The 27148-nt window shown below is 35.7% G+C and overlaps 1 protein-coding gene across 1 annotated transcript in view; it reads left to right on the top strand.

Annotated features, from left to right (window-relative positions):
* Positions 1-27148, top strand: part of LOC150106779 (copper homeostasis protein cutC homolog) — a 79799-nt gene that overhangs the window by 10793 nt on the left and 41858 nt on the right. The window contains exon 3 of the mRNA XM_090392699.1: positions 12039-12098. Coding sequence (XP_090248825.1) covers positions 12039-12098 — 60 coding nt within the window. The remainder of the gene's footprint in view (positions 1-12038; positions 12099-27148) is intronic.

Here is a 27148-nt window from a genome sequence, read left to right as displayed (position 1 = left end):
AGAGATATACAGGTTAGTAAGTGTCTCCCCTTAGAGGTCACCCTGGAAGATATATAAAGGGGGTGTGAGCAAGGGAGAGTAAAGCAGGTTTTTTGCATGGAGAGTTGTGAAAGATTGGAATACACTGCCTGAGAGCATGGAATCTGCAGAGAATGTGAATATGTTTAAGGCACAGCATGACAGGATGAGCTGTGTATACATGACAAAAGGACCTAGATGATACTGTGACTCCATGGAGTCTTGGGATAATAATAATAATAATAATAATAATAATAATAATAATAATAATCTCTATTTGAGGGGGGGGGGCTTAAGAGTCAAAGCTGTATAAGTGACAGGGGAGACCTCCACATATCCTTTAAAGGAATTCGAAGAACCGACCACAGCTTCTGAAGTAATGCCTAATCTTCATCTTCTCATGGTGCACCCTGTTAGGTATCTACCTGAATACTGAACAAATGAGGATGGGCTGGCAATTTCGGATTTAGCTGACCAAATTGTATTCTTATTGGCTTAAACCACAAATAAAATGATGGTACAACATGACAAAATTTCATGCCGGCTGGGGCGTTGCCCAGTTAAAGAAGCCTCGTCATCCCGCCAGGGAACCAGGGCGAACAGCAAAAAGTCAGTTACTGGAACAAATTCCTCCACTTCTACCTTTTTAGAAGTGGAGGAATTTTTTGAGGCTTTAGAGAAAGCAGTGAAAAATGAAAAATGAAAAGTTGGTCCTTGTTGGGGATCTAAATAGCAGAGTAGGAAATGATTGTCAGACATACAAAAATATTTTGAGAAAATTTGGAGAAAAGAGCAAAGCTAGTAATAATGGCAAATACCTTTGGATTTCTGCTCAGGACATGGACTGGTTATTACTAACACAAGGTTCCAACATAAAAATGTGCACAAATCCACATGGAGAGAAGAGGCAAGGAATAAGAAAAGTCATTGACTATGTTATTGTTGAGAGTGAGGTGGATTGATATGGTAAAAAGTGCCTTAGAACATGGAAATACAAGATCTGACAATGTTGCAGTCTTGACTGGTAACAGATTGATTTGGAGGAAAATTATAGATAGGAAGTTAGTAATGATGTAAATTTTTCATGTAGTACTGTCATATCCTGTACACCCCTTGAGGGTACATGTCAGGAATTTGATGATGATGATCTCTATTTGACAGTAAGAAAGATTCCATTGAAACATGGAGGAATGCTATTGAGTATCCAAAAATACATCAACATGCTTGATAATGCTGTATAATGCTTTTTTGGCTGTTGTGAATCAGTGTTTTCACACATGATTGAGATCACAAATGGTGAACACTCACCTGGAACAGTGGCATAGCTAGGGAGGATGCAGAGGAGGCAGTCCACCCCGGGTGGCACTTTGAGCCTTTTTGAACTTTTGCAGTTAATTCTAAAATACAATCTCGAGAACTCAGTTCCAAATATTGTAATACTACTGTGAATTTTCCTCACAATTGATGTAAGTGTTGCTAATTGTGAGAGGAGTTTTTCTAAATAAAATTGATTAAGAATTACCTACATTACTATGAAATAGACTTCGCCAATGTCATCAACGATTTTGCTAACAGAAAAGCAAGAAAAATAACATTTTAGAATGTTGAAATTAAAGTTTACTTCAAAATAAACAGTGTTTTAATTTCTTTTCCCTATACATCGTTTTGACTTTTTGTAGTATTTTTGGTGTGTATTGAGAGGGGGCAGCAAACTCAGGGACCCCCCCCCCCAGATGGCAAAAGCTCTAGCTACGTCACTGACCTGGAAGACATACTGAAGCTAAATACACCAATGCTGAAAACCAAATATCTGCTTCTTGTCTGTTCTATTTGTTAGTTATACTACATACCAAATATCTGCTTCTTATTTTAGCAATTAGCAATTGCATTAATTTATTTAACAAGTGGTACAAGTCAAGTTATGTACCACTGTAAATCTTAGAATATAAGAAAATCAAGTGTTTTATTAACTTTTGATATATTAGTTTGTAGAACTCCATTATTGGATTATTAATTTTTTTGTAAATAAATAAAACGCTTTTGAGGGTTTTAATAGATTTTTAATGTTGTGATATTGATATTCATACTGTATGCATATGATATTTTTATGAATTTAGCAAAATTTATTATATATGAAGTGCATGGGCTTATAAGGCATCCATGAGGTGATATGCATCCTTCCATGCCTCAAGGTTCCTTACTCCTAGATTAAACTAAGGGGTCTCTAGGTAGTGAAGAATCTGGTTGTTAATAACCTTCATCACTTTTGAGAGTATTGGGGGTGAGGACAATAGGATGATAGTTGGGCTGAATTTTATCTTCCTGTTTCTGGCACAGCCTGGGTAAAAGCTTGCTTTCATAATGTTGGATAAATACCAGATAAGTACGACAATTTGTAAAGGCAATGCGGGATAGATGTTAACTCTAGAGTACACGCTCTTAGTAGAACTAGAGGGATACCATCTAGGCTAGAGCACTTTTTATTATCAAGGCTATTCAGTGTTTTTCTGATGTCCTTCTGTTGAAAGACTAGAGGAGACATACTAAAGGTGGTTTGTTGAATAGTAGGAGGAGATTTGGTTTGATTATCTAAACACGAGTTTAAGAAGAATGATATCAAGTGATCTGTTTTTTCTTTAAGATATCTTCTTCTTTTCAGAGTTCCATAGTAACCAATGCTATCTTAATGGGAAAGTCACTTATGCAAAATGATTCATACTGTAATGTTTTTGTCCTTATAGATTTGTTAGAAAATGAGCATCAACTGTAGTATTATTTCCAGGCATTCATGGAATCTCTCGACTGATCATGGAAAGTAGTTTCATTCTTTACACTCGAGTACATTCAATGCATTCACTACCTACTGTGACAATTAATTCCATGCATCCACCACTTATTTTTTTATGTTGTTCCCTGCCCATGAAAGGTTACATGCAAACTTATAGTGCACTTTGTACCATGAGTGGGCCAAGGATTTTTTTTCTATTTTTATCAATTTTTTTATATTTTTTGTAGCTTTAATTCATTTTTACATAGTCCAGAAATGCTCTAGAGACCAAACATGGAACTTTTTCAAGCTTCTTCAGGCCTTTAGTAAGCAGAGCATTGGTCTTACACCAGGCAATGAAGTTTATCTCCAACCTAAATCTCTCACTCTAACACAAAAAGAATCTACTTCTCACTATCTTGCTCACAACACCCTTATACAACTTCCACTGATCATCTTAATTCCCCTCCCCCAACATCTATCCACTATGCTCCTCTCACCATCTTATGTCTTAATCATATCACCTTTCCTCCTGTCTTCTCAGCTTTGCAAACATCTTCTGAACCTCTCCTCATGCTTAACATTTTGGTCCTAATATAATTTTGGTTACTTTCTTCAGGATCCTCTCCAGTATTTTCCTCTTTTCTGAACTGGATATCCAGAGGATCAGATCTTTGTACAGTAGTCACAAACAGCCTGATCCAGATATAGTCTTAATGGTGATTCTTGTAGATAAACTTATACGTTGGTTACACATGACTTTAAATTTTTCAGGAAATGACAACATATACTAAAATATTAATTAAAAAACTTTAATCAATACCTTCCAATATTTCGGCAGTGTTACATTTCCATCTTCTGGGAACATAAAACTATGATATGTGCATGCAGGCATGCACATATCATAGTATAAGTCAGCCTTAATGGTGCCTTATACAAAGGTACAATCATTAAAACTGTATCTGGATATTTTCTTATCCCAACTTGTCACTGTTGTCCTCAATATGGCAACAATCTACTGGATGCCCTGCACATCTCTTTCTTTGTGTCCTCTAAATTTAAGTCTTTAATCTACCATTATGCTGGCCTGGTTAGCTGGATAGCATACGCAACCAACATGCTGTGGGTTCAAATCCCACCATGGGATGGATATTTGTGGCGAGATTCAAACCCGCAGTGTGTTGGTTGGAGGAAGAGAGCATTATGCTATCCACTCAGCTAACCAGGCCAGAGTGATGGTAAATAAAGAACTTAAATGTAAAGGACACATATCAAGAGATGTGTATGGTACCCAGTAGATCGTTGCCATGTTGAGGACAACACTGACAAGTTGGGAATGTCCAGATGCAGCCTTAATGATGCCTTTGTATAAGAAAGTTGTAATCCTAACACTTCTTCTTCTTCTAGCAGAGACTTCACTCCCACAACCCTATGAGGACAGGAGTGACCATAGAGCATCCAATAAGAGATGTCAAATGTAAAAAACCAAACTAATTTATCATCACTCTCAGAACCCTTGTTTTCACCACTTGTAGTGCAGTTTCACTAGTTTAATAAACTGCATTCCATTTCTTCTGGCCATAGTGTAACATAACACTTTACAATTGGCATCATTAAAAATATCACAAGATGAAACAATAGACAGTAGTATATTAAACATTTATCCACACTCATATATGTATATCACTAGCCTGTTGTCATCATGAAATATCCTCATTGCTTTTACTCATTGGCACATGAATTGAACAGCGGTGTCCTTATAACGAAACTGTAGGATACCACTTTTTCATATAGGCAATTTGCTAATTTTTTATTTTTTATTTTTATTTTTATTTTTTTATATTGGGCCCATATACAGGAGGTTGGCTGGTCAACCTATAGTACGTTAGTACTGTATATGGGTGGTGGGATGCAAAAGGAGAAACTTTTTTTACATTTGATTTGAACACCTGTATGTTGTATTCCTTGGGAAATACGTCTGGGGGAAGACTGTTCCACAGCACTGCAGTAGCAGGGATGAATGAGGAGGAAAAGAAACTTGTTCTGTGGGTTTCGAGGTGTACTATGAAAGGATGTTGGGTGGCAGCTGTACGTGTTCCAATGGGCTTAGTACAAGATGGGGGAATTATTGATACTGTTTCAGATGAACATTTCCCATGGAAGTATTTATAGAATATACAGATTGCAGAGACCAAGCATCTATGTGAAAATGAGGGGAGTGAGTTGGTGAAGGATGGGTCATTTATTAGTCTAATTGCTCTCCTCTGTATTGAGTCAAGCATTTTGAGGGAGCTTTTTGGAGCCCCACTCCAGATGTGAGAGCAGTATTTTAGAGCTGGGCGGATTTGTTACTTGTATAGTGTTAACAGCTATTTAGAGGTGAAGTAGCATCTTGTGCAAAAGAGAAAACCTAGTTTTTTGGAAGCTGAGGATGCAATGGTTGTGATGTATTTATGTCAGGAGAGGCTTGATGTCAAGGTAATTCCGAGAAGAGAAATTTCATCTTGTCTGAGAATTTGAGTGTTATCAAAAACAATGCTGGAGGAAAATGGTTCTTTTTTGTGATAAATGAGACAGAACTGGGGTTTACTAGCGATGAAGTTGATGAAGTTATGTGAGCCCCCATTGGCAGATGGCTTGGAGGTCGGAATTAAGGGCAGTGGTGGTTGATGTTCTGTGGGTTGAGGTGAGTTGTGTAGAGTAGGGTTTGTCAAATGAAAGGGAGGAATGTAATGTGCTGTCATCTTCTCCTTTGTTTTTGGCAATTAAGAAATGGGCTGCAAGTTTAAACCAGCCTTTAAGATGATCCACGTGAAGGACGTCCAAAAAGTGTAAAACACCAGAAATCATTGATCAAGTACACGATATGGTATTGGATGACCGGTGAGTCAAGGTGTGTGAAATTGCTGAGACTATAGGCATTTCAAAAGAACATGTAGGATATATTTTGCATGAATTATTGCAAATGAAAAAGCTTTGCAAAAGATGGGAGCCACGTTTGCTCACAGCAGATCAAAAACGCACTCGCATGAAAATCTCTGAACAGTGCTTGGAGCATTTTAACAAGAATAAAACTGATTTTGTGTGTCAATTTGTTACTGTGGATGAGATTCACCATTACAAACCAGAATCCAAACAGGTCAAAACAGTGGACAGAAGCGGTTGTTCAGCACCAAAGATAAAGTCGGTTCCATCAGCAGGAAAGGTGTTTTGGAATGCTAAAGGCATTTTGTTTATTAATTATCTTGAAAAGGGTAAAACAATCACCAGGGAATATTATTGCATCTTTTAACCAGACTACATGAAACAATTCATGAGAAAAGACCTGGTTTGCAGAAGTAAAAAATCATCTTTCATCAGGACAATGAACTTGCCCACAAAGGTGTTTTGGCAATTGGAAAATTAAGGGATCTGCACTATGAATTGTTGGAACATCTGCCCTATTCCTCAGATTTGGCTCCCTCTGACTTCTATCTCTTCCCAAAACTAAAACTCTTCCTCGTTGGTCAGCGTTTTTCTCTTCGAATCAAGAGGTGATTGCAGCTGTAGAGGATATTTTGCAGATCTTACTGAGAACCACTACAGGGATGGGATAATGGCACTGGAGCATCGCTGGAATAAATGTATTAGTCTTAAGGGAGATTATGTTGAAAAATAAAAATAATTTTGAAATTATAAATTCGTTTTTTTTTTTCATTGTTAGACCGAGAACTTTCCAGACCACCCTCATACTATTTCCATTCCATTCAATTTCATTACTAATTTTTCCATATGGTATTCCATCAAATTTCACAATCAAAAAAGAAAAAAATAATAATTACTATATAGAATGTTTATAAAGTAGTTTAATAATGTCAAGGAACATAAAACAAATTCCTGGACTTGTATCTGAATTTGTGATGTGTGCAAATAGTGGCCTTAGTTTTGTTTTTTAGTGATAGTCATAGTGTCACTTTAAACTCTGTGAATTGATTAGCAAAATAGTTTATTTAACTCCAGTGCAAGCTGAGTGCACCCTTTTTTAGTTACACAAAATTGATAAGAATTTTGTTGGGATAAGGTATTAATAAAATTTTTATTGTGTACATCTCACCAAGAAAGTGAGAGCCATCATCAGTGAGTGAGAAAACATTGTATCAGGTTTAGAAGAGTTTCATTCAAATTTCACTGACATCTAAAGACAATACAATCAGCAAGTTCTGCAAGACATTAGATATGCTGATAAACAGCATCATTCAGCATTAAATTTATGTTAATGGCTTGATACCTAATGGAAGATACTATATCTCAGACTACTATTAGCAGAGAATTGTCCTCTTTAGACTTATATTATAATATAATATATGCATTTACAGTATATTACAAAAAATGTATTAATTTGCTCACACACACACTATACATGTGTAGAATTTTTGAAATCTTTCTCTTGTGTAAGATTAATATTTAAAAAAAAATATCATGATTTATATTCCAAAAAATAATTTGTAATCTTTGCACTTAATTAGTGCTGTCCAAATTTTTCTTACAAGTGTTCAATAAACAGTTCACTTTCAGTTAGTTTTGTCATCAGTGTTGCAGTTTAATGATGATATCAGAAATTATCATTATTATTATTATTATTATTATTATTATTATTCAGGCCTCCATGGAGTCAAAAAGCTCATCGTGGGAAGTCCTTTCTAAGAAACACAACTCTATCAAGACTCATCGAGGGAGGTCCCTCGATGAGTCTTGATATACTAAGAAACACAAAGTCTATCATACCACTCCTTAAATGCATTGACCGTTCTCGCTCTCTCCACTCCATCAGGCAGTGCATTCCATGGTTCAACTACCCTCTATGCAAAGAAACCACTCCTCATCCTCTTTCTCACAGTTTCCTTTCGTAACTTCCAGGGATGGCCCCTTGTCACGACTCCTTCCCACTGTTCAACCAAGCGAAAGGACTCCCCAGTGTCAACCCTGTAACCACCTCTCAACAGTTTAAAAGTCTCAATCATATTACCCCTCCTTCTTCTATCCATCAAACTCTACAGTCCTTAATTATAACAAAACTATCACCAAACTATAACTTAATTTGGTGCCATTTATAGAGGGATAAAGAGATATTGTATGAGTATTAATTCATTCTTAAAATTGCTGTCTCCCAGATTATTAGTGGTTTATACCGTGATGCTTGTTGAGGTTTGGAGAATGTTTCCATGGCTACTGTTGATTCCAAAAACAGTCTCTCTCTCTCTGACTTATAATGACCTCGAGGTAGCATTTCAGTTTTTTACCAATCTCATGTGAAGGGGTATCGATAGCATGATCTATAATTCCCAACTTGCTATGATGATGCTGACAAATTTATTTCTTATGTTCTGTGAGATTATTATTATTATTATTATTATTATTATTATTATATGGGCACCTTCATGGAGTCTGAAGACTCATTGCAGGAGACCCAATCTATCTGCACATTTTATCATACCTCTCCTTGAACTGATTAACAGAAAAAGCACTCACAACTGACTCTGGCAACCCATTCCACTCATTCACAACTCTCCAAGCAAAAAATCTAGTCCTCACATCCCTGCTAACCACACCTTTAATCAACTTCCAGACATGATCCCTTGTTCTGTTCCTCAGGTGCTGAAATATTTCATCTGCATCTATCCTATAAAACTCTTTAAGCAACTTAAATATTTCTATTATATCCCCTCTTTTTCTCCTATTAACAAATGTTTGCAATCCACACACCCTCAAGTTATCCTCATAGGTAACATTCCACAGGCTACTCACCATCTTGGTCACTTGCCTCTGAATCTTCTTCACCTCATCCCCAAGAAACCCAGGGAACCAGACTTGAGCACAGTAATCCAGATGTGGGCACATCAAGGCTTTATAAAGAGGAATATGATGACAAGAAGCTGTCCCTGAAAGTTACAAAAGGAAACTGTGAGCAAGAGGGTGAGGAGTGGTTTCTTTGCATGGAGGGTGGTTGAACCATGGAATGCATTGCCTGATGGAGTGGTGAGAGCGAGAACGGTCAATGAGGTCAAGGAGTGGTATGATAGACTTTGTGTTTCTTAGGGGAGGAACCTCCCCTCGATGAGTCTTGATAGACTTTGTTTTCTTAGGAAGGACCTCCCATGATGAGTCTTTTGACTCCATGGAGGCTTAAATAATAATAAAAAAAAAAATAATAATAATAATAAAAAAATAACAACTTCCTCATCTCTACTTATTAATGTGTTCTTCAATAGCCAAGTAAGCTTATGAGCTACCTCAGCAACCTTAGCAATATGTCCTCGAAACTTAAACTCTCTGTCTACCATCACCACCCATAAATCTCTGGCTTCATCTGTTTAGTGGAGTATACAGTGCCATCAACGTAATACACGGCTTGTAATCTATTTATCCCAACATGCATAACTTTACATTTCTCCAAATTAAACTGGCACCATTATCTTTTGCTCATACTGACAACCTATTTAAATCATCCTGCAAGCTCTCCACATCACCTTGATTAACTATTACTTTATCTAATTTTGCATCATCACCAAACAATTGAATATTTCCTTTCAGGTTCTTTCTTATATCATTTATGCACAAATTAAATAGCAATGGGCCCAGCACTTAACCTTGCAGCACACCACTAGTCACTGTTTTTTGCCTCAATTCTGCCCTTCCATATACCACTTCTTGATATCTGTTCAACAGCCATTCACTTATCCACTTAACCAGTGTCATATCCATCCCCATTTGTTCTAATTTGCGTAACAAATTACATATTGTATTCTGTCAAATGTCTTGCAAAATCCAGCAAAGTAATCATGTAACTCTTTCCTTTATCCAACTCAGCTGTTACTGTATTATAAAAAGTTAGTAAATTACTAAGGCATGACTGACTCTTCACAAAGCCATGTTGATCCTCATACAGTATCATATTTTTATCTACCCATTCTTGAATTCTCTTTTTCAGCAATTTTTCTAGTACTTTTACCACCACACCTGAAATACTGATTGGTCTATAATTTCCTACTGCAGTTTCAGAACCTCACTTATGCAAGGGAATTATTTTACCCTCTTTCCACTCCCTTGGAACACTACCAGAGCTGAGACTTAAATTAAAGAGCCTAATCAAAGGCATTGCCAGTTCCCTTGCACATTCTCACAAAACCCTAGCTGATATCCCATCTAATCCCACAGCTGTATTTATATTAAGATTCTGCAATATCCTAAGAACCTCCATTTTTTCTATCTCTGTTCCAACATTAGTGTCTGTCACATAGGTTGAAGCAGTAACCTCACAAGCATGATATACCATTGGAAAGTGGTCACTCGGTAACGCAACTATTTTATCTGCTTCTGTCTCCTTGTGATTTTCATCACTAATTAAGTTTAATCTTACAGAGTTATTCTTTATCTTACTTGCCACATAACGAAAGAACTCTTTGGGATTTCCTTAGGCCTGCTTGGTTAAATTCTTCTCATAATCTAATTTTGCCTTCCTTGCCACACTGATCACCTTTCTTGCTCAAGCCTTGTACTGTTCATGAGTTTGCTAGCACCTTTCTCTTTATATAACCTCCACTGCATTTTCTTCTTCTGCAGCTCATGCATAATGATATTATTTATCCATCTAACTCCTACCTGATGGATGGGGTGTGGATGTAGTGGATGCTCTGTGAACATATCTTACCAGAGTGCATAACCTGAAATTTGGATGTGGCAGTCCTGTTTTTCCTGGTTTGGCCTTGGACCTCTGTTAGTGGCCACTGAACACCGAGAGATATCTGAACATTTTGGACACTGCAATGCTTCCTACTTTGCGGCATTTCTGGAACTGATCATTGTCTCTTTCGGCAAGACAATGCTCCATGTCATAAGGCTGCTGTTGTGTCATATAAATATGACAGTATCTATTTTTGGCTGTGAAAAGTCTCTCTCTCTCTGCTTGGAAAGAAGTCAATAGACACTCCCATGGGCAAGGTGCATGTCATGTTTGCAGCTGGTATATTGGAAGAATATGATTCTCCCAAGTCAGTGCAACTGTGTCTGGGTGAAATGGCTGTGAGAAGGGAACTGACAAAGTTTGCACGAGGCATTGTGATAGGACACTGTGTTGCAGGCCTACCTGTTCAGCAAATTGTTGACAAATTGGGCCATCCCAGATCAGCAGACAGTGATACCATACTGGGATGAAAGTACAGGGAATCAACTGCAAGTATTACCCAAAGTGGATGCCTCACCACACTCACCAAATTTGACTGTAGGGTGCTATAAAAGATAATATGTAAAAAAAACTGCCATTTGTCAGCCTACACATTGAATGCAGAGTTCCAAGTATCGACTGAAACACGAATCTGCACAAAAATATTCAGAGCCAAGGCTCACAACTTGGGTTTATATGGTAGGATTACAATATGCAAACCCCACATTGCCTGAGCCAACATGCAGCATCATCTTTAGTGGTGCAAAGAGTATGTACAGCGGAACATGGAAGCTTGAAAAGCTGTGTTATGGAGCAATAAATCAAGCTACACCTTCCAAGCAGATAGATGGGATGTGGTGGATGCCCTGTGAACATAATCTTACCAGAGTGCATAACCTGAAATTTGGATGTGGCAGTCCTGTATTTCCTGGTTTGGCCTTGGACCTCTGTTAGTGGGCACTGAACACCAAGAGATATCTGAACATTTTGGACAATGCAATGCTTCCTACTTTGCGGCATTTCTGGAACTGATCACTGTCTCTTTCAGCAAAGACAATGCTTCATGTCATAAGGCTGCTGTTGTAATTGCATGGTTTGTGGACATGAACATCATCACATTTGGGTGGCCTCCATGTACCCTGATCTCAACCCTATTGAACATCTGTGGGATAAAATGGGGCATTGGGTGAGGTGAAGGGACATCTACCCCACAACAGTTCAGGACCTCATTACATGCCTACAGGAAGAATGGTCTAAAATTTCCATTGATAGTTATTGTATGCTTGTGGAAAGTATATTCTATAGGATTGCTTCATTCATCGCAGCAAAAGGAGGTCCCACATCTTATCTTATTAAGGTAGGCAGCATGATTGTTTATTCCTGACACTATGGTGTCCGTTGACTTCTTTCCAAGCAGTGTATATTTTTTATTTACTTACCTGTTTTTTTGTTTCATTGTCATGAAACTGAAAATTAAAATTAAAATTTATTAGTTGGATTTTATGTAAATTTAAGGATTATAAACTGAGCTCCAAGATTTGTTTTCTGTTATAGGTGCATCTAGGCTAGAACTGTGCTCAAGTTTGCAGGAAGGAGGGTTGACCCCTAGTTTAGGTAAAGTATAACATTAAAATCAATTTAACTTCATAAATACCTGCAACGAGCCTCCATAGCTCAGTCAGTATAGACAAAGACCATTGGTTGGAAAGACCTGAGTTCAATTCCCATCAGTGACATGAGAAATCTTTATCTCATCTCTTTCGACTAAAGGTGAGTTAACCGGTCTCATATGGAGTTAGGGAGTTTTTTCACCTGGAAACTCAGGTTTTTTTTTGTTCCCCAGAACAGGCAAACCGGCCCCATGAACACACATGGATTACAGTCATGAAAACATCCCAACCATATGAAAGTCCCAAGCCCAGATAAAATTGGGAGTTGAGGAAAGGAATGGTGAACTACCCTGTGAAAATCTCACCAGGAATACCTTGTGGGCAATGCCTACAAAGTCACCTATGGTCAGAAAGGATGAAAGGGAAAATCAGATCAGAATACCTGCAATAGCCTGTTGATTAGAGTGCATATGCCATTACACTGGAATATGCACTCGGGCAATCTTTTTAAAATTCATTAAAAAACTTTTAAAATTATGTAATGATATCTGGAAGAATACCAGAAAGTTGGCAGGAATAAGACCATTATCATTCCAGTATATATAAAAAAGAAATAAATGCAACTGTGGAAACCATAGAGGAATAAGTATCCTAAATACTGGTTATAAGGTTATATACACTAATGTTAACTTCAACACTTAAATCATATATAGAAGATAAACTTTGGGAAGAACAAAATTTCTTCTTAAACGGATGATCATGTATTAACCCAGCTTTGACAATAAAATCCTAATATTTAGGCTTATATGTTGATTCTCCAGCATCAGTGTATTTGTTAATAAATAAAATTATTTACTTATTATTTCCTATATTTCGTCGAAGTCAAATTGGCATCATTAGGGATTAATTGTATTAGTCACATGCATGCAGGCACACTTCAGTAACAAAAATGAAAAAACAGGAGAGATTCAGGCACACCTAAAGTCTTACAATTATACCACCTGTTGGCTTTGTGAGTGTTCTTGGTGGTTGGACTGCTGTCTACAGATGATAGTTTCCCATATGAGGGAAGATCTTATACATCCATATTTGTTTTGTTAGGATAGCTGGCAAGAGCTGCAGCTGATTCAAGGAAAAGCCTCTCAAACTTGAATTTGCTTCTGTGGAGTAAGGTGGCTTTTTGGTCACCGGATCTTGTGTCTGATATCCAGGACATGGTCTACTAAGATTAGCTTATAGATCCTTTCTTTTAGTGTTGCACGGTGATCAGCATTCATTTTAGAAATTATGGACTTTACAACCTTGTTATAAATAACTATTTTAATTTCCTGATGTTTCAATCTTCATATTAAGATCATCATCTGGAGTATATATAAATATACAAGGACAAGCTGAGTTACATTATACACAGTAAGCTAAAGGAACAATGATTTGATCACCGGTTAATCTACTGGAATGACCTCTAGCGAAAAAAAAAAAAAATATTTAGAAACTACATCAAAACTAAATTCTCTTTAGAATAACATAGGAAAAATTCTTTCTTATAGATAGTCTTCTTTCAGTAACAATGATGTCCTATTTTTAGCATTACAATTGTTATTTTAGATTTAGGATTCTGGATTATCTACAGTCCTGTTTATAGTTAACTCTTAGAGAGAAAGGTTCCATGGGTAGAATATGTGCCTTCCATATGCTTGGGATTTTTAGACCATCATTACTTTTCAGATTGGGTTGGTTGATAAGAATCTCACAGGCTTCCTTAAATTTGCATTCATACCATGTTTTATTGTGATGTAAACAACTGGTGTTTTTCTAGTCAATTCTGTGTAAAGTGTTCAGGGCATGGTCAGAAAGGCCAGCTTCACCATAGTTATTATATTTAATGTGTCGTTTATGTTCCTTTTGTCTGATAGGAATTGTGCGTCCTGTTTCCCCTATACATGGTATATTACAGGTGCAATAAATACGGTATACTCCAGGGCGGGCCAGCAGAGGGAGTGGGTCTTTGGATAAGTTGAGTAATCTTTTTAGTTTTGCAGGAAGTTTAAAGGTGACTTTAAGGTTGTATTTTTGTAGTATTCTGTTTATTTTATATGATGTCCCTTTAAAGTAAGGAATGGTTATAGTTTTATTGTAGTCTGGCTTATCTTTGTTTTTTATTGAGGTCTTGTAGAGAATTTTGTTAATGGTGTTATGGCTGCAACCATTTTTTAGAAAAGTATTGCTGATAACTTTAAATTCGTCTTTTTGCACTTGTTCATTGGAGCAGATCTTCAAATCCCTGTTTTTTTAGAGTATTAATGACACCTAGTTTTTGTGTTGGGTGGTTGTGGTAGGAGTTTGTGTGTATATATTGGCCAGTATGTGTTGGTTTCCTGTAAACAGTGAAGGAAAGACTGCCAGAAGGAAGACGTGTGACAGGTGTATCTAGAAATGGAAGTGTGTTCTGTTTTTCAGTTTCAATTGTGAATTGTATGTGCTTGTGTTGTTTGTTTAGGTGGCTAAGAAAAGTGTCTAGTGTCTGCCAGCCATGGGGCCACATCGTCAACGTATCTAAGCCAGACTCTGGGTTTTAAAGGAGAGGAATCTAGAGCATGTTGTCAAAATGTGCCATATAAAAGTTAGCAATAGGGGGGGGGGGATAATGGCGAGCCCATGGCTGTACCTTCTTTTTGTAGGTAGAAAGCATTTTGCCATACAAAATAACCAGAAAGTAATACATGCGCAAAGAGCGCCATTATATCTGAAGGGAATTTGTTCTGTAAAAGAGGGATTGTGTCATTGATTTGGACATTCATAAAGAGGGCAGAGATGTCAAAACTGACTAATAAATCTTCTTTTTCTAGTGTAATGTCTTTGATTATGTTTATGAAGTGTTGTGTGTTTCTGATATAGGAGGGGGAATGACCTACCAACTCCTTGAGTGTTGCCGCTAATTTCTTGGCTAGGTGATAATTCGGGCTATCTATACCTTTGACTATCGGCCAGAGTGGTGTGTTTTGTTTGTGTATCTTGAGTAGACCATAAATTCTAGGGGAACAAGCATAGTGCGGAAGTAGTTTTTGACTGTCTCTTCTGGCCATGTAGTAATAGATTTAGGTAGTTTCTTAGTTTCTTTTTTATTCTATTGGTTGGGTCGTAGTTAACACGTTGGTATGTACTATTGTCCGAGACTAGCAGATTCATTTTTTCTAAATAAGTGATTCGGTTTAGAATAACAGTGGCACTTCCTGTATCGGCTGTAATTATTACGATGTTCGGATATGATTTTAATGATTTCGCCGCCGTTAATTTGTGTTTCGTTAAGTTACTTGTTATTGTTTTCTTATGATTTATATTTAAAATGTTGGTGGTTTCTAAACGTATTTTGTCTGCTATGTTATTTGGGATGAATCTTAAGCCTCTTTCAATATTACAAATAAAATCCAGTTTGTTCATCGATCTGGGTGCAATGGCAAAATTTAAACCTTTAGAGAGTAGTGAGAGTTCATCTTTCTTTAAGGTGGTTGGGTAGGTTGATTATGTTACTGTTACCTGCTGGCGATTGATGGCTCCTGTTGCTTCTGGTTGGTTGTTAACGTTCACTGTGGAGAAATTCGAATATGTCCATTGGTTTTGTCTATCTTTTAGTCTATAAAATTTGAATATGAGATTTTCTTTCTTAGTTTGAAGGATAAATATAAGGATAAATATAATAACTATGGTGAAGCTGGCCTTTCTGACCATGCCCTGAACACTTTACATAGAATTGACTGGAAAAGCACCAATTGTTTACATCACAATAAAACATGGTATGAATGCAAATTTAAGGAAGCCTGTGAGATTCTTATCAACCAACCCAATCTGAAAAGTAATGATGGTCTAAAAATCCCAAGCATATGGAAGGCACATATTCTACCCATGGAACCTTTCTCTCTAAGAGTTAACTATAAACAGGACTGTAGATAATCCAGAATCCTAAATCTAAAATAACAATTGTAATGCTAAAAATAGGACATCATTGTTACTGAAAGAAGACTATCTATAAGAAAGAATTTTTCCTATGTTACTCTAAATAGAATTTAGTTTTGATGTAGTTTCTAAATAATTAATTTTTTTTTTTTCGCTAGAGGTCATTCCAGTAGATTAACCGGTGAGCAAATCATTGTTCCTTTAGCTTACTGTGTATAATGTAACTCAGCTTGTCCTTGTATATTTATATATACTCCAGATGATGATCTTAATATGAAGATCGAAACGTCAGGAAATTAAAATAGTTATTTATAACACTGTTGTAAAGTCCATAATTTCTAAAATGGAGATTAGCTTATACAAGTGTATTAATCCCTATTGATGCCAGTTTGACTTCAGCAAAATAATAAGTAAATAATTTTATTTATTAACAAATATGTTGTTAATTTCCATAAAAAATATACGTTGTTAATTTCCTTAAAAAATATACAATGTTTGACATTAAAAATCCTAATGGAGAAGCATTACAACATAGAAACACAAAATCACACAGCATTTATAGATTACCAGAAAGCCTTTGATAAAGTCTTAAAGGAAAACTATAGATCACTTAACATAATGTCATCACTCAAGAAGTTGAACATTCCAAATTAGTTACTCACAGCAATAACTAACATACATCGAAACAACCAAAAAGTTATGGAATGGAAATCAATAAACTGAGGAGTCCATCAAAGATGCTCAATGTCATCACTCTTATTTAATATCTATATCATCATCATCAAATTTCTGACATGTACCCTTAGGAGGTGTACAGGATCTTATGATAGTACTACATGAAAAGTTACATCATTAATAACCTCTATCAGCAATTTTCCTCCAGATTAGCCTGTTATCTGTTATCAGATCTTATATTTCTGTCTTCTAAGGCACGTTTTACTGTATCAATCCACTATATATATCATGGTGTTCCTTTGAGTCTTTTTCCTGCAATCCTGGCAAAGAACACTTGTTTTACTAATCTTTCCTCTCCCATTCTGTTTAAGTGCCCATACCACCTGAGATTAGCTCTGCTTAATACATTCCTGAATGGTAAAAATGTCAGGTTCTTTCCTAATATCCTTATTTTTAATATGATACTGTCATTGATGTCATCTGTTTACTCCACTAACTTTTCTCAGAACTGATATCTGTGGTCTCTAGTCTTTGATCAAGTATTTTATTTCTAACCCGGCTCTTAGATCCATAAGTTAATATTGGTTTGAACACTGTCTTGTATACAGCTAGTTTAGTGTTTTGAGTAATGACTCTCTTATTCCATATAAATTTATTCAGCTGACATCCTGTCATACCAGCTTTGCTAATTCTGCTGTCTATTTCCAAATTTAATTTTCCATCATCACGAAAACTTGTGGCTAAATAGCTGAAATGTTTTACTTGTTCTATATGTTCTCCATTCAGGATGCAGTTGATGTTTTCAATGTGTCTGCGTATTTTCATTGTCTTCTGTATTTTTAATGCTGATTTTCATACCAAATTTATTAATTACAGCAGTTATTCAATTTGATCAGGGAATCCTGCAGACTTGTCCTGGTGTTTTTAGTGTTTTTAGGAGTATAACAATATCTGCATAAAGTAAGGAGCTGAGATTAACATCTTCAATTTTGATATCAGGTTTAATACCACTTTCCTTCATAATGTGATCTATACAGATGATGAATAACAGTGCAAATAATGTACACCCTTGTCACATACCAGACTTAACATCAAACCATCTTCCTGTATCTCCTTCAATTCTGATTTACAATTATAATATAAATTATGTATTGCTTGATATAGTTTCTCATTTACACCATATAACTGGAGCGTTTTGAACAGCTTTCCTCTTGCCACCTTTTTTATGTGCATTTTCCAGATCTACAAAACTTAAATATAGATCTTTGTTATATTCTCATGATTTCTAAACTATTTGTCTTAAAGTGAAAATCTGATCCTAACAACCCCTGTTTGGCCTGAACCTGGCTTATTCTTCTGCAAGACTCTCCTCCACAATTTTTCTTAGCCATTTTTTTCTAGAATACTTACATAAATCTTACAGTAAAGAAATTCCTCTGTAATTCTCACAGTCATTCACTTTATTTGTTTTATAAATGGGTACTATGAGAGCTCTACTGCAATCATCTGGAATTTGACCCTGTAACCAAGCCGTCTGAATTATGCAGTGTGGCCATCGTAAAACTTTCATACCTTCATATTTTAGCATTTCTGTTTGAATATTATCTACCCCCAGCTGCCTTCCCACATTTCAGGTTTGTGATAGCATTTTCTACTTCAAATACAGTCTTGCAAATACATTTTGCAGTCTTTCAAAGTAAAATAAAGTAAAATAGCCTGCAGGATATTTTACCACCTTCCTGATATTTATTTTCTATGTTCTTACTAAAGTCTTCCCATGACTTTTGTTTAGCTAATTTTACAGAATGCTTTGCTTTCTTACATTTTTCTCTGCATTTCCTAAGAGCACAAGCTGAATTCCTTGCCAGGAGCATTTGATATGCTTTATATTTATTATTATTATTATTACGTGACACCTCCAGGAAGTCCAAAGACTCATCAAGGGAGGGCTCCTGCTCTACAGCTCTCCATCTCCACTACTCAATCCATCAACTATCATGAACTGCAATGAACCATTATCATCTACACCAACGCCATCTACTATCCATCACCATCATAGTATTTTCACTGACAATCACAAACATCCATGCCCACAGTGGGATTTGAACCCACAGCCTTTTGGCTGGAGAGCAGATACTCTAACCGCTTGGCCAACTAGGCTGACATCTATATAATATCTGTATAGATGAAATAATAAAGAAATGGAAGAAAAATATAAAACCAGTATTTAAACTGGATTGTGGAATTATACTCAATGTCCTTTTATTTGCAGGTAATCAAATATCATAACAAGAAGTGTCTGTGGAATGCAAATATCCCAAGACAAAACAGAAATCACAGTTTTTAAAGGATGATCTCTAGTCCTAAGTAAAATCATAATTGAAAATAAAATTTTAGAACAAATTAACTGTTTCATATATGTTATATGTGCTTTGTCATATACAAAAAAAGCTGAAATTGATATCAAAATTTCAAATTTCCTAAAGATAATAGGGATGATCAATAGCATTTCAAACCTAACCAAGTTCGAAATCATACAAATATAAGTAGGACTTCAGAAATAATACTTATCCACTAGCTACAAACAAATTTTACTCATCCTTTATATAAATATTGTTATAAGTGATTTAAAAAAAAAAAAAAACTAAATGTTATTTCCTTATATCAAAAATGTTACAGATAAGCTAGCCAAATTAATGAACAAACACAACATAAAAGTAGCCTTCCTTCCTATGGAAAAAATCCCAAGATTCCTACATCCACCAAAACTACCTCATCATCCTCTTAAAAAACCAGGAGTCTACAAAATCCATTGCTCTTGCGGGATTTGCTACGTAGGACAGAAAGGAAGATCTGGAGAAATACATGGCTGAACACCAAAAAGATGTACAATACAAAAGAGAACAAAAAACAGGTCTTGCTTTCCATACCACTTCCACTGGACACGATGTACTCTGGCAAAAAACCACAATGTCATACATAGAAAACAACAGTTATATAAGAAAATTTAAAGAAGCTGCTAATATGCTAAAAAACCCAACCCAATGCAATAAAAATCAAGGTTTAATTCTCCATCAAGTGTGGTCAGCTCTAATAAGAAATCTACCTCAATCTGAGCTCGGACTGTATGAATGAGAACAAGAACACGTGACATCATCCAGTATTGTTCAACGTCAATAACGTTATATATCTGCATTCTGTTATTTGAGTTTTATGAATAGCCAGACGGTTATGATTTGTATTTATTAATTCTCTTGTTTAAACTTTAAGTTATACTATTTACCCCCCGAAGATGTAAATCCTATGATTTACGAAACTTGTCGGGAACTATTATTTCAGTGTTTTATATAACTGAATAAAAAATGTGGTATAATCACTGAAATATATCTTTTGAAACAATTAGCCACAGAAGTCTACGCCTGCAAGTAATACAATCTTTAATTCTCACTATACATTGCACATAACTATACAGAAATATGCTTTGTGGATTTAAAATGTATTCCACAACTCAGTTTGTGTTTTCTTTCATTTACTGTTCATAATGAAGGATGAATTTATATAAACTTATCCATATTATTATTATTCCCCTTAAGACACCATGGAGTCAGAGACTCATCTAGGAGGTCCTTTTGTCATACACAAGGCTCATCATACCATGACTTAAACACACTCAAATTCTCTGCAGACACCACACTCTCAGGCAAGGCATTCCAATCATTTACAACTCTGCATCCTGAAAAACTGCTTCTCATTCCCTTTTTCACATCCTCCTTATATGGCTTCCAGAGATGATTTCTTGTTCCCCCCCCCCCTGATCTCCCACTATTTTTGGTAAAATCTCTTCAACATTGATCCTATAACAACCTCTTACTAATTTGTACTTCTCTATCATATCACCTCTCTTCCATCTGTCTACTAGTTTCTGTAGATTGCATCTTGTCAACTTTTCCTCATTGATATTCCAGATATCAGAAACTACCTTAGTCGCCTCTGGACCCTTTCCAACATCTCTTCATCCTTTTGAAAACTAGGTAACCAAATCTGTGCAGCCTAATCATAGCCTTATACAATGGAATAATAATCTCCTTACTTCTACAAGTCAGTGTCCTTCCCATCATTCCCAGAATTCGTTGTGTTGTCCTCACAATTTTGACAATATGTCCTCTAAATTTTAGATCCTTATCCACCATCACCCCAAGATCTCTTATTTCCTCCACCTCCAACAATATATCTTCACCAAGCATAAATTCTACATCCTATCTTTGTTTCCCAAATTTTAAAACCTTACATTTTGCAACATTGAACTTGCATTCTCACTCGCTTGCCCATTCACCAAATGTAGTCAAATCTTCTTGTAAGGCCACAATATCTTCTCTACTCTTCATACTTCATCCCAACTTTGCATCATCTGCAAACAACTGAATATCTCCATCCAAATTCTTGCCAATATCATTAACATACAGGTTAAACAGAAATGGCCCTGAAACATTCCCCTGAGATACACCACTAGTGACTTTCCTCTTCTGGGATATATCACCCCCCCCCCCCCGATACACAACTTGCTGATACCTATCAGATAGCCAATCTCCAAACCAATGCACTAATCTAATATTCAACCCCATCTGCTCTAGTTTGACTCTCAACTTATCATGCTGTAATCTATCAAAAACCTTTCCAAAATCTGAGTATACTACTGTGTATCTCTCCTCTGTCCGATGAAGCCATCACCTTATTTATATAATAAGTAAGTAGATGACTAAAGCATGATCTCCCTTTAGCAAATTCATGCTGTTCATCAAAGATAATACCAGTGTTGTCCACTAAATTCTGGATCCTGGTTCTCACCAGTCTCTCCAACTCTCCAACATCTGACACACAGATAGGCCTATAATTTGATGCTTGAGTTCTGTCACCTGCCTTATGAAGCAGCACAATCTTGCCCATCTTCCACCCCTTTGGAAGTCTACCCATTGTGATACTTGTATTAACAAAATATGTCAAGGCAGATGCCAACTCTCTGGCACATTCTTCCTTCAAAGTACATGGTGATATATTATCAAGTCCCACAGCTTTATTAACATTAAGTTTGCTCAATTCCTCATATACCTCTTGTTCACTTACAGTCAGTCTCTCCTCCTGCTCATCAACTATGTTGATATAACTAAGATATATCCTCCACAGCAGTTGTTCTTATACATACCATTTTCTCCAATCTGTGTCATCCTTCCATAATCATTCTTTTTTTGCTGGCTACATATGAAAAGAACTAAGTAGGATTTCTTTTTGGCTTCATTAGTTAACTTGTGCATACTTCACTTTTGCTACCCCTTACCAACCAAGTTGCCCTCCTTGTCTGTTCTTTGTAATCATCATGGAATCGATTATTGCCACTCCTCTTATGCTGCCTCCATAATGCCTTTCTCTATGTATCACATGCTTAATCTCTTCATTCATCTATTATTTAACCTTCTGACCAGTGGTGAGCTATGGAAATTTTAACAAAGGGTTCACATCATCGAGGAAAAAAAAACAAAAAAAAAAAAAAAAAAAAACGGCCTAACTTAGCCTTTATAATGCTTATATTGCGACTTTGTAGAGCTACTGATATGATAATTCCTGTAGGATATCAATCATTAATGCTAGATCTTTTAAAAATTCCAAATTGAGAAGTCAGTTTAAAAAGCCCTTATATTTATTGTTCGATGCAAAATGCTTGTATAAAGCTGGGTAATTTCTCCACAAAGCAAGAGCCGTTCATAAACTGTAAGCTGCCCATCGTGGTCCAAACACACGGCCGATCTTTAAAATTTTGATACCAAGGTCTTTTGCAATTGTATTTAATTCTCGTTGATTTTTTGGTGATTGAAGATAAAAAGCATGTAATTTATCCATAAACATTTCAAAATAATTTATTTCTTTAATGTTTTTTATCGAATCGTCTAATGCTAAGTGTGAACGATGAGCGCAATGCCAAATCACAACGTTGGGAAATTTTTGTACAAGTTTGATTGCAACACCTGATTTGTTTCCTAACATTACACTAGCTCCATCAGAACAAAATGCAATGAAATGATTTTTTATATAGTTATCAGAAAATCCATATGAATTTAAAGTAGCAATTATAGTAGCATGTATACATTCCACGGTGGTATTTTCTAGTTCTACAAGATTATTAAACAAGAAGAACAAGGGGCTCAAAAATTTGAGAAATTTTGAGACAGTTCTTGAATATCATTCAAGAACTGTCTAGTAGAAACTATGCACTGATCTTCTTTCCAACCAACTCCTCATTCCTTGCTACACCTATAAGCTGTCTCCTGAGTTTCTCATAATCACCTGCCTTGTAGTTCCACATATACCATTTCCTCACAGAGGTCCTCACACTGCTGGCAACCACCCAGGTAATCACTTCATGGTCACTCTCACCAACTGGAGGGTGATTTGACACCTCATTTATAATTACATCCTCTATGAGATGATCAAATCCAAGACCCTCAATCCTTGTGTGCCCTCTGTTACATACTGCTTGAGGTAGTTGTCCCTCAGGAACTCAAGAAACTCATTTTCTTTACTTCCAGTTGCTATCTCATCATCCCAGTCTATGTTACCATAATTAAAATCATCCATAATGATCAACCTTTTGTTATTTGATTGGCTAATTCGATTATACATTTCATGATCAATGCCATCCACATTACTAGTTCTATAACAACATCTAATAATTTAATAGGAAAGACAAATAATAAAATTCATGAAAGTGGAGCCAGACTTACTTTTCACAATGCATTCAGTCACATGATCCAGTCTTTGATTTGTCTTTGCAAGATAATTGTATTTTTTAAATAAAAAAAGTTGTCAGTATTAAAAAAGCAATTTTGTTATTTAAAATTTTCAAGCCTTTAATTACACTAAGCTAATTCATGTTGTGAGCTGTGAAAACAAGCTTTAAGACCATCCTATATTATAATTGTGCACTTACTTAAGAAATAAAAGTGCTGGAAGAATGAGATGTATATGTACTACTAATATTTAATTAGATTGTGCTAATTTAAATTTTTTGTGGTTTATTTTGTTAATGAAATTATATATATGGTGAGAAGAGTACAATTATTTTTTTTTTAATAATAGATTGTCTATTACATGTCATGCATACTGTAATATACATGTAGGGTTAATATTGAACTAAATGAATGCATTGATTTAATCAAAAAAATTATTGGAAATTATAACTGTAATTTAATTTAAATGTATTCATGATATGAAAAACTTACTTGTTTTGTGATGTAAGGCTTATTTGTTTTCTCACACACTTGAAGTGTGCAAGAAAGCATATAAATAATACCTAAAATTTGTAATGGTGGCTCACTTTTCTTGCTTTGACAAACAAAAACTGGAAATGTGATACATAGTGGAATGAAAAGAACACTATAATATTGCTGTGAGAGAAATTAGGGGATTTATGAGGTCTTTCATATAGAAAGAAAAATTCTTTAAAAGTTGTCAGTTTTTATGTTAGGGCAGTGACAACAGAACAGCTGTTAGGGGAAGAAGATACCATAGGTTGAGATTTTAATTACTACAAAAAAAAAAAAAAATCTTTCATATAGAAAGAAAAATAAAGTTTTGAACCTAAAAGGAGATAAAAGAAAGTGAAGATGATTGGTTTACATTATGACTCTTAGAGAAGACCAGCAACTAAAATTGCAATCTTTTTGTAATTTTTAAAAGGTGAGCTATAGTGTTCAAATTAATTTCAGATCCAGAAGTTTTATTTCCAGCTCTAGAAATAAAAATTCTTTAATAAATTTGTTAGCGGTCACCTGTGATCAAATAACTTGACAGTGAATGAGATGATGTTTAGAAATAAAAAAAAAAACAAGTGCAAATTATGTGGAAAAAAAATCATAGAATTTTAATGCATTTGGAACAAGGCCGAAAATTCACTCACTTGTCTATTAACTCACTGTGGCTGGTAGGCAAGTAGCTATCTGGAGTCCTGATCAGTATAAGAGTTTATAAAATTTTGGCAAGACCTCTCTACTGTGTAGAAATGAAGTATGGGCCATAGAAACTGCAACAGAATTAATATATGAATGGACAATTCAGGACTATCCAAAATGATACTTCGATACCATCTAGTTTGAGGACACAAAAGCCAGGGACTATCAAGGAAAAGATGAAACGAGACCAGAACAGGCCACTAGGCCTATATCCCTGAAAGAATGATGATAAAACCATTATTAAACCATTACATTAATCTACAAGTGAAAAAAAAGAAAAAAATATAGTGATTTACTATACAATGGTGGTTTGGAACCTAACATGTTCTATGATTGGGTTATGCCTGTTTACTATAAGTTTAGTCTTTTACAGATGGGGTTCACACAAAAAAAAAAAAAAAAAAAAAAAAAATATTGTCAGAACAGTCTGGTTTTCATACAGAAAAGATTAACTATAAAACTTGCACCATGTTGCACATTAATACCAGGTAGGATTAGAAACATCAGATAGCAAGTGAGTTTATTTTATTTATTTACATATATTATTTTTTCCCCCCTCATATCCTTGGCATTCATCTAGGAATACCTTCTAGAAAGAGAGAGTCATACTAATCTTCTAGTAGTAGAGACTTCCAAAAGTAGAAACTGGTTACTAGCCAATTAAAAAAAAAATAATAAAAATAAAAAATTTGTGCCAGAGAGTACTGAGATTTTTTGCAAAAAAATTATTAAATAACATTATTACCTGACATATTTTGAGATGCTAATTTTATGAGATGTCCAGTGTTTACTTACAACAATGTCATTGGTCTTGTCATATCATTTGAAAGTCATGTATTATTAGTGTCATTCATCACTCCTTTCCAACAATGCATGCTACTATGTAAAAATAAATAAAAAAAATTACAAAAAATATATATATAAAATTGATAAAAAATGCAAAAACATTCTTAGACCACCCACAGTACAAAGTGGACTACAGGTTTCTAATAGCCTTTCATAGGTGGGAACCATGCATAAAAAAAAGGGAGGGGGGGGAAGAGCTGTAAAGATTACTTTCTTGTTCATTTTGAGAACATAAAAAATAAGCTAGTAGATGCCTTGTAATAATGACATTGCTTGTGTGCTTTATAACTACTAGAAAGAAACAACCCCCCCCCCCCCCAAAAAAAAAGCATTGACTTTTTCTCCATAAATGATGCTTCGGTTATAGTAATTTTATGTTGATTCCATCAGTGAGTGAGTGAGTAGAGAGTTGGGAGGAACATGTTCACATTTGATTTGAAGACCTGTCCATTGTATTCTTTGGTAACACATACAAGGAGAGACTGTTCCAAAATACAGCAGTAAAAGGAATGAAAGAGGAGGAGGAGGAAGTGAAATTTGTCCTGTGAGTTTGGAGTTGAACTATGAAGGGGAGTGTTGGGTGGCAGCTGCATGCACTTCAATGGAGTTAGGAGCAAGCAGAGGAATTATTGGTGCTAGGTCATATGAGTAATTGCTATGGACGTATGTATAGAAGATGCTTGATACAGAAACCAAATGTCCATGTGAAAGCAAATATGGTGAATTCATAAGAGACATCTCATTAATCAACCTAATTGCCCACTTCTGTATTGATTCGAGTATTTTTTTTTAGAGACTTAAGGTCACCACCTCAGATGTGAGGGCAATATTCAGTAGTTTGGCCGATTTGCGATTTATATAATAGCCATTGGATGCTGAGGAGGCAGTGGTTGTAATGTGTTTATGCCAAGAAAGGCTTGATGTCAGGGTAATGCCAAGAAGAGTAATCTAATTTTGTTCAGTGGATTTGAATCCTATCTAAGATAATGCTAGAAGAAAGCAGTTCTTTTTTTTGAGAAATAAGACAGAATCGTATTTTGCTAGTATTGAAATTAACAAGGTTATCTGAGTCCCAGTGAAGAATGTTTTGGAGATCAAAATTGAAGATAGCAGAGGTTAATGCCCTGTAAGTCGTGGTGGTTTGTATAATGCAAAGTTTGTCATAAAAAGGTGGAGAGCAGTGTGCTGTCATCAGCAAAACTCCAAGTTGACCATCATCATCAAGTTAGTGGTCAACTGGAGTGGGTATTGATATACAGAAGAAAGAAGGTGGGTGAGAAAACAGAACTTTGTGGAATCCCAGCATTAGTTGTATAGCTAGAGGATAAGGAGCCATCCACCATCACATGTAGTGTGCATCCAGTCAGAAAACTAACAATCCAGTTACAGAAGTCATGGGACAGATCAAATGATGAGAGCTTACTTTTAATAGGCCTACAAGCCTTTGTGCTAAATTCAGTCTTAGTCCTTGGAGATGTCAACTGCAACGACTTGAGATTCACCAAACTTTTTCATGGTATTAGTTCAGAGATGGGTGACATATGTAAGCAGATTTTCTTGATTGGGAGTGACAGAATCCAAC

Source organism: Typopeltis vanoorti, chromosome 5, assembly GCF_054136105.1.
Source record: "Typopeltis vanoorti isolate ZY-2024b chromosome 5, IOZ_Tvanoo_1.0, whole genome shotgun sequence".
Taxonomy (NCBI): Eukaryota; Metazoa; Arthropoda; class Arachnida; order Uropygi; family Thelyphonidae; genus Typopeltis; species Typopeltis vanoorti.
This window is presented reverse-complemented; position numbering and strand designations above follow the sequence as displayed.